Raw genomic sequence first — 9,133 nt, forward strand, 5'->3', positions numbered from 1 at the left:
AAAATGCAATGGAGCACATCATGATCATTTAAATGAATGCTTGATACACAAAAAATTTTTTAGAGGACCTGGGGCCACAGCTCTTTCAAGAAAACAATCATCATGCATACTGGGTCTTGATACCTATCCAAAGATAAAGTAGGAAAAGAAGAAGTGAATGATTTGAGTCCTAGCTCATCTATTTTAGAGTGAAGCATTCCCTTATAAATGAATAGGAAAGCTGAACAAGGAAAATCATGAAGCATGCAAGAGGTAAAGACAAAGGCTGCAAAAGGTTCATGGATATTTCCTAAGCCGACATTCAAGTTAAAGTATTAAGAGAAGAAATTCAAAGGTTTTATAACAATGTTTTGACAGAATAACAAAACTACCAGGCTACAAGTTGAGCCCATAGACAATTACATGAGCAACGAAATCATTACCCCATATTTGCATAGTTCCATGTCATTTCATCCTTGCGATAGACAGTTCTTCGAAATTCTTATTTCTTTAATATTCAAATTGGGTTCAAAGGTGACTATTACATGATTTGATTGATGCACCATGGTTCACGCTTTTTCCAGTTCCAGCACGCTACTGGAGAACAAATTTTTTAGTGCACATAGGTAGGAGGATCTTCAAGTGCTTGGGTTTCATCTCTTTCATTGTTTCACTATTTACCATAGTAATGCATGCCAAGAATATTTTACTAACATCTATAAGCTAAGAAGATATCGATTTAAAAAGTTCTAAAACATGAGATGGAGGATACAAGACTTGAAGGCACACAAGAGTGTTTGTCTGTAACAATCACAACTGTGACAAAATAAATAAATAAATAAATAATCATAACACGACCTGTCAGTATATTAAAGGGAAGACTCAAAATGCATGAGTTACCTGATAAAAGAAGACGCTCTGCCTTCTAACAGCTGAAACTAGGTCATCTACACTTTTAGAAAACTTTTCAGCACCTCCTTCTGAGAAAGTAATGTTGAAGGCAAGCTCATATGGCTCTTCTGGATATCGACTACTCCAAATTTTTGCCGTTTTCTGCTTGGAAGTCCCTTCAACAACCGATACAACATTGCGGTTGTCAAGGATTCTCCCATAAAACTTCTCACAGTCTGTTTTGTATTGTACCTAAAATAACATGTAAGGATCAGGAGTTAGTTATCTTTCATAAGTTTTTCTTTAGCCTACACACACCTCTTGACATGTGCCTTTAGCGTGTGTGTGTGTGTGTGTGTGTGTTGGGGGGGGGGGGGGGGGGGGGGGGGGGTGTTGGGTTATTATGGGACATCCAAAAAGCACATCAAGTGGACCACATAACACAGATGACATGGCCACAAAACAGGTCAGTCTACTCACCAGGTGTGCCATATAAATACAAGAACAATGGATGGTTTGAAAAGAAATGAAAATGGTCCACATTAGACGTACATGTGTTGCCCACCTGATCAGTCATCAACTGACCTGGTTTCTGGGTAAGGCCAACTACATGGTGGGACCAAAATCTCAGAGCTAGAATAACATTTATGATAAGGACCACAAACACATCCATCAATGTGCATCACAACCATGAATACTCAACCTGTCACGCCCCAAACCCGGAAATCGGATTCACAGGAATCCCGATCGCCGAATCCGGTGCCGACAGCCTCCGTAGTACCCCATTCTCGGTTCCTAGCGTCCATATGCTAGATTCCGATTCTGGGATCCTACAAGGAGAATTTTTTTTTTATTATTTTTTTTTTGTACATTTAATTCATAATAAGCATAACCACAAGATTACCCAAATTACAAAGACAACATCATCATCACATATCCACTAATATAATCATTTGAGTACAATGCTGAAAGGAAAATACATAAATTGAATATCAAGCTCCAGAAGACTGCTGCACTCTCCAAGCTCAACAATGCTGTAACCTAACATCTCCTGCATGCATCTATCGTGCATAAGCTTATAGAAAGCTTAGAAGGTGGTGTAAGTGTGTGCACAAGATAAGTGCCAAGTATTCGATATAATGCCATCATCATACAGTACCAGAAATACCGATAATCCATAAATCGTACAATATCGGAATAAACAGATATATGGACAAGATCATGAATTATCAAAGTAAGCAGAAGTACTGACAAGATCACAAATCATAGGATAGCAGAGTAAGCGGAAATACTGACAAGTCCATAAGTCATACAATATTAGAATACACAATACGAATCAACTATGCAATAAACATTCCTGATGAGTAACACAAATAGCGTCATCCGTACCTAGACCATATAAATACAGAAACACAGTAACCCAGGTTGCCATATGTCGCAGATATAATGCAATATGCGGTGCGAATGGAGTGACCATGCTAGAGTGTGAAGTCGGGATGATAGTACGTAGTATCGCAGGCTATGGGGTCCATCACAAGGGACTTCTATCCAAACCAGTCCCATACCTAAATTTGGATAGTCAGACTCAATGTGGTAAACTCCTGATCTCAGGTTAGTCGCACGCCCCAACCGAAATCCTGGTCATTGCGAAGGCACACGTAACAAATAGTTACGCACCACCAACCCGAGTGGATAGTGAATGAATGAATGTATGAATGAGTATACAACTCTTGCTCACTAAATCCACATATCAATACAGTTCATCTCTGGGATCATCACTGGGGTTTAGTACACTCCAAATGGCACTGTCTCTCTCCCAGCAGCACAGTCTAAGTGAGCGTAAGAAACCTCACTATCCACCTGGCCAATAGTCTGTCAATACCTATCCGGCACGTCGATAGCGGACCCATTCACGAGCTAATCAAACTCAGCCTAGTAATGCCCCTACCCTCGGGCGGATAAGGCCACACCCCCTCCAAACCGACCACGATACAGTGGGAGACGCGGCCTCCTGGTATTCGGCACCCGGGCGCTCATGTATCCACTCGGTCTTAACGTTGGGGCGTCTCCTGGCCACGGAGGTTTAGGAATTTTCACCCAGGGACATCTATGGTGTCTGTATGCTAGAACCAACATTTTCGGTGTCCCATCTGGCCATCCACGATATGCCTGTGGAGGCTACGACCCTGAGGTCGCTCAGGCATGCAGTAATCATGATGCAAGATGCGTGAGTCATACAATCCAGTCATGCATCAATCCTGCGCATACCGTGCGCTCATGTGAGATAACCTTCACCTATCAGGGAGTCTCATAACAACCTGCCCAATGACATATGTAATGATCAACCACATCTCATAACAAACATGCAGATGATACATATGGGCATGTATCATGATGCAATGCTGTCATATACTCGTAATCAGTATCAATAACTGACATCGATAATCAGCCTCGACAATGTGGACATTTAACCAGCATTGCCCCAAGGGAATGGCCCACATAGACCCTAATCTATAGTGGACCCATGGCCTCACACGAGGGCCAAATATACGACACAATGGGCCCCACTCAAGAGCTTAATAAACACTACGATGGGTCTTTCACATGGGCCTAACATACATCACAATGGGCTCCATCGCCTGACCCTTAAATGCATCACAATGGGCCTCATCACATAGGCCTCATATACATCACACATTGGGCTTTAAACACGGGCTGAATACAGGTTACAGTAGGCCTCAAATATGGGCCGCATATACATTACATTGGGCCTCGACAATCGGAATCGACAATCGGCCACGATAATCGAAATCGGCAATCGGTTACGATAATTGACCTCGATCGATAATCGGTAATTGACTACGACAAATCAGAATCGGTAATCGGCCTTAATCGATAATCAGCCTCGATCGATAGTCGGCAATTGGCAATCGGCCACGACAAATCAGAGTCGGTAATCGGCCTCGATCGATAATCAGCCTCAATCAATAATCGACAATCGGCAATCGGCCACGACAAATCAGAATCGGTAATCGGCCTCAATCGATAATCAACACAAGGTGGGGTCCATAGATGGACGACTGATGATGGTCCAAGCAATATCAATGGGGCCCATTCGTTTGGGTTAACCCACTAGAGAATGATAAGAATGGGCCTAACCAGGCTTAAGGGAAGGTCACAATGTGGACATCCAACCATCATTGCCCATCAATGTGGACATCTCACCAACACTGCTCCCAAAGAATAACCTAGGGCCAAACATATGGTGGGCCCATGGCCTCACATACCATCACGATGGGCCTCATTTACGTTACATCGGCCTCGTCATATGGGCCAACATACACCCCTTTGGGCCTCATACAAGGGCTACATACACATCACTATGGGCCGCATTATATGGTCATGATACACGTCACGGTGGGCCACATCTCATGGGCCTAATACACATCATGATAGGTTGTACCACATGGGCCTCGACTACATCAATTGGGCTGCACTATATGTGCCCCATAAATATATCAAGGTAGGCCTCACAGATGGGTCACAAGTATATGAAGGTGGGCACCTTGAATGGACCACAAAATACATCAAAGTGGGCCCAATCATGTAACCCTCATTTATATCCAGGTGGGCATCAACATCGGTCCATAAATACATTAAGATGGGCCTAATCACATGGGCATTATATTCATCAAGTGGGCCACATCAATGGGCAGCACTAATGGGCCTTATGCACATTATAATGGGCTACGCCAAGAGACCCTAACTATATCAAATAGGCCACATCTAAATACAAGTGGTGATAATGATTTTCACCATTTAAAATTCCCAAGGCCCACCAAATCATGTATTTCCCATCCAATCTGATCATAAGGTTTCACGGACCCGAATTAAGAGGGAAAGCAAATATCATATTGGTCCAAACCTGGTAGCCCCAAGAGTTTTAATGGTGGACAATCAAACTCATTGTTTCCTGTAATATGACCCACTTGATCCTAGATCTGTCTTATATATATATATATATATATATATATATATATATATATATATATATATATATATATATATATATATATATATATTCCATCACAAGCCTTAAAATAATTTGAACGGTTTGGATGAAACACATGCATTATGGTGGGTCCATATGGATGGACGGCATAGATGAAATACGACCTCATGGTGGGGTCCATACTAATGGAAGGTGTGGATCACAATACATACATCAGTGGGTCCCATGTGGGGCCCACCATGACGTTTATTTTCCACCCGACCCGTTGACAAGCTCACAGAAACGTGGCCCACTGTAATGTTTATTTTCCTTCCAACCTGTTGATGAGGTCACGTGGGCCTGGGGCCCACCAGAATGTTTGTTTGCATCCAACCTATTGATAGGGTCACGTGGACCTGGGGGCCCACTGTAATATTTGTTTGCCATCCAAACCTGTTGATAGGGTCACACGTGACCTGTGTTGAGGGATCCAAAACTTCTGAACCCAAAAAAAAAGGGGTTTGCAATGGTATACATTCAATCCCACTGTCTCCTATAGTGTGGGCCACCTGAGCTCCACATTGAGCTAGTTTTTGGGGTGGGGCCCACTGCCCTCACGGGCCATCAAATGCATGGTGTTGATGTGGGATCCACATCACAGTGGGGCCACAGCTAGGACCCATGCTTTGGGCCAGCACATGCATTACGGTGGGGCCTGCCTGGCAACGCACAGCGCAGCAGCGCCTGCTGCACGCGTCAGCGGCAGCAGGTGATGCTGTTGTGTTTTATATATTTTTTTTTTAAAAAAAAAGGGAATTTCATTGTTTTTCCCAGGTGGGGCCCGCATCAGGTAGATCTAGCCCAGCCATTAGTCTTCATAGCTCTAGACAAACCCATCAAGTCTAATATTGGATGGGTTTTGATGTATAGCAACATTAGAGTGTATTTCAACGGTCAAAAAAACTTATTTGCTATGTTATGGCCCACTAGAAACTCGGATTGAGTTCTTTTTTTGGCTCAACGCTTAAAATGAGCTGAGGGACAGAATAGACGGTGTGGATTGAATCAATGCATCAGGGTGGGGCCTGTGTGAGCGGCCCACCCAAAAGCCTTAAAATCGTTTTTTTTTTCTGGTTGTCGTGTGAACCACGTCCAGCGTCCCCGGATGACGCTGGACGAACGAAGTGAATATATAAATTCTTCAAAGGTGGGTCTCACTTGGACGTGGCCCACCTGACAGGATCAACTTGACATTTGTGCTTTTCCTTTGCCTGAGACATGCCAGTGGGCCTGCAGCCGGACGGTCTAGCAAGGTGGGCCCAACAAAAGGATGGCATGGATAAAATACATGCTCCACGGTGGGGTGCATCAGGGTGGGCCACACACACATCAAAAGAGAAAAAGTGAGAGAAAAAGAGAGAGGGAGATCAGGTAGCGGAGGGACCCCACCACTATGGGCCCCTCAATTCATCAAACCACATAAATAAATACTAGAAAACACCCACCATTTGCTTCTTCTTGGGCTCCTCTTCCTCATCTTAGCTCCAATGGGACATGATTCAACGGTCGAGATCGATTTTGAAGGGTGGGGATATGAGATAGGAAGGTGGGCCACACCTAGCTCTCTCATGGAGCATTGGTCGTGGGTTGCTTGAGAGGAAAAATGAGAGAGAGAGAGAGAGAGAGAGGGATGAGAGAGAAAGGTATAAGGGAGAGAGATGGGTAAGTAATGGGTGAGTGATGGGTGAGAGTTGACTTTAGGAATGGGTGTTGTACTTGGGGATGGGTGTGAGTGATGGTGAGTGATGGGAGTGTACTTGACATTTGATGTGATAGATTCTCTTGGAATTTGCAACACGCGGTGTTTTCCACGAACTGAACGCGAGCCTACATCTCCTGGTCAGGGTACCGCATCGGCGTGCAAGACGCGGCATCGGAACCGCGGCGACGGCGCAGACGCACTGGTACAAGTCTCGGGTTGAGCCAACTCAGATCAACAGGACGTGACTCAAGATTGCGCGCAAATGCCGATAATAGACCGCGGGTCGCCGAAATTTGATCGGGAGGACCGCGGAAGCCTATGGAATGGTACGGGCTAGGATACGGGTCTTACACAACCCACTAAAAGCATGAACTATAAGATCAATAGAGATAATGCAAGGAGAGAAGAAAATAAAATCTTCAACTTATAGATCTGCCTTACCTTTAACATATTTGTTTTGTTTGCATGGCTGTAGTTCCTGTTGCACAGTATCCTGAAAGTGATTGATCTACCGTAAATAAAGCAAATGTTACTTTTCTTTTTTTAGCCATCAAATGAGGAAATGTTTGTTAAATAAATAGGGATAGAACATAGATGTCATCTCCAACAAACATATCCATGGATGAGTGCATCATATATTTAAAAGTAAATAGTTAATTATTATTATTATTTTTTATTTCAGGGAAGTCTCATACATTCAAAACAACATTTAGATGGTAATTCAAAAGAGAGCTATCTATACACTGCAACTGTAAAACACAATGTCAATTGCTGCTGGATGATAAGCTAGTAAAAAAACCATATGTTACAATAGCATTTCAATAGATATAACAGATTTGTAGAGATAATATGGAGGTTTACATATTAAGCAAAACAAACATCTAATGGCAAGAGGTTTGCTAGCCCAACATGCACCTTCACGATAGCACAAACATGGCACATCTGAATGTCTATAAGGTGCGGCCGCTGTGCATATTACCTAATGTAAAAAATCAGGCTTGCCTGCTCATCAGGTGGGCCACACATGTGCATTAAATGTGGAATTTGGACCTATAATGTTCCCATCTGTATTTCTTATTAGTTACATTCATCGAAGTGAATAAACAGAGGAGGAATGCCTTATCTGCACAAACACATGGTCTAAAGTGATATGTGTGTGGGATCACTGCCTCCAATGAGGTGGATCAATGTTGATTGTTCCCCTCCCATATATCAGGCTAGTCCACTCATGGATGGGCCAAAAAAGTATGAATGAAACAGGGAGATTAAATGTGCAACAGTGGTACACGTTATTGGTTGAAGCATTTCTTCAAATAACTAACATGCAGATGTCAGCGGCCATGGACAACAGTGGATATGGCTGCCGCTGCGATGGTTGCTGCCCAAATTTTGATAATCGAAAGGGGACATGAGAGAGACAGAGATGAAGGGAGAGAGATTGAGAGAAAGTACCTTCGATTTTCTCTTCTTTCTTCTACTTTCTTCAATTGTTGGAGAGAGATCGAAGAAGGAACAACACGTTGAAGAAAACGAGGGAAAGAGAGATCGAGACAGAGGGATGAGAGGGACATCGAGAGGGGGAGGGAGAGGAAGGGAGAGAGATCGAGAGAGTATGAGGGAGAGAGATCGAGGACGGGAGAGGGAGAGACGAGACGGCGGAGAGGGAGAGGGAGAGGGAGAGATAGTGAGAGGTAAAGAGAAACAGAGAGAGGGCTTTTCATTTTAAGTCGGCCGAGCATCTGGCAGTTGGTGATGGCCGCCGGTAAAAAAGCGCCGGATATTCTCCACTTTCCTATAGGGAGCTGGTAGAATTGGAATATTGCAGATCGATTCCCCATAGTACAAGTGGCAGTGTATTGAATCAATCAGGTCCATCCATCCAGTGGCCCCTACCTTGAATAGATAACCTTTCCAAACACACAATTATCTAATCATCCTGTACGTCTGGAATGGACGGATGCGAGATGAAAATAGATCATTCCCAAACAATAATTAATGGGAATTAGAGAACATAAGCCACCATCATTCTTAATGGATATTTGTAGTCGTTCAAACTTAGCTAATAGAATTGATGTGGATGAGACACGCGCATTGGATCATGCTTTATGGATGATCCTAATCGTTGATTTCATGTGGTGGATGTTAGTGTTGAATTTTCATCTCAATGTCCAAAATTCAACTATTTATATTAATGATTCCAACCACCCAATCACCGTCAGCTATGAATTCTGGGCCATCCACTGCAAGAAAGAAGATGGAAGTGCTCTAGTCAAATCATCTCTTCATGTGCGGCCCTATGGTGTGATAAATACTGCAGACGAGATCATGGGAAATTTATACAAGTTTCAGAACGAGGTTTTGTGTTCTCTTCCCTTTCCATGCTATCCAAGGAAGAAGAGATGCATATTTTCCAACTATCTTTCATTCTTCTTTTTCTCTTCCATTCCCTCTCTCAAGCATAACAGTACTTCTACGATGAGTTCTACTACTCTTAACTGCTCAGTAGCTGA

The 9,133-nt window shown here is 43.2% G+C and overlaps 1 protein-coding gene across 1 annotated transcript; it reads right to left on the reverse strand.

Annotated features, from left to right (window-relative positions):
- Positions 1 to 789: 789 nt before the first annotated feature.
- On the reverse strand, positions 790 to 8,619 carry LOC131220193 (uncharacterized). Its single transcript, XM_058215155.1, has 4 exons — positions 8,076 to 8,619; positions 7,065 to 7,131; positions 880 to 1,122; positions 790 to 795 (listed from the first exon to the last, which is right to left on the reverse strand). The coding sequence occupies exons 1-4, from the start codon at positions 8,459 to 8,461 to the stop codon at positions 790 to 792; spliced, it is 702 nt and encodes a 233-aa protein (XP_058071138.1). The 5' UTR covers positions 8,462 to 8,619.
- Positions 8,620 to 9,133: the final 514 nt, after the last annotated feature.

The sequence above is a fragment of the Magnolia sinica genome, chromosome 12 (assembly GCF_029962835.1).
Source record: "Magnolia sinica isolate HGM2019 chromosome 12, MsV1, whole genome shotgun sequence".
Taxonomy (NCBI): domain Eukaryota; kingdom Viridiplantae; phylum Streptophyta; class Magnoliopsida; order Magnoliales; family Magnoliaceae; genus Magnolia; species Magnolia sinica.

Bases quoted from the DNA above. Each gene is read 5' to 3' on its own strand.
- LOC131220193 (XM_058215155.1), bottom strand. From the start codon at position 8,461: ATGGGGAATCGATCTGCAATATTCCAATTCTACCAGCTCCCTATAGGA. The intron at 7,132-8,075 runs GTACTTTCTCTC...TATTTACGGTAG, and splicing joins GAAAGAAGAGAAAATCGAAG to ATCAATCACTTTCAGGATAC. The intron at 1,123-7,064 runs GTAAGGCAGATC...ATGTTATTTTAG, and splicing joins ACAAAACAAATATGTTAAAG to GTACAATACAAAACAGACTG.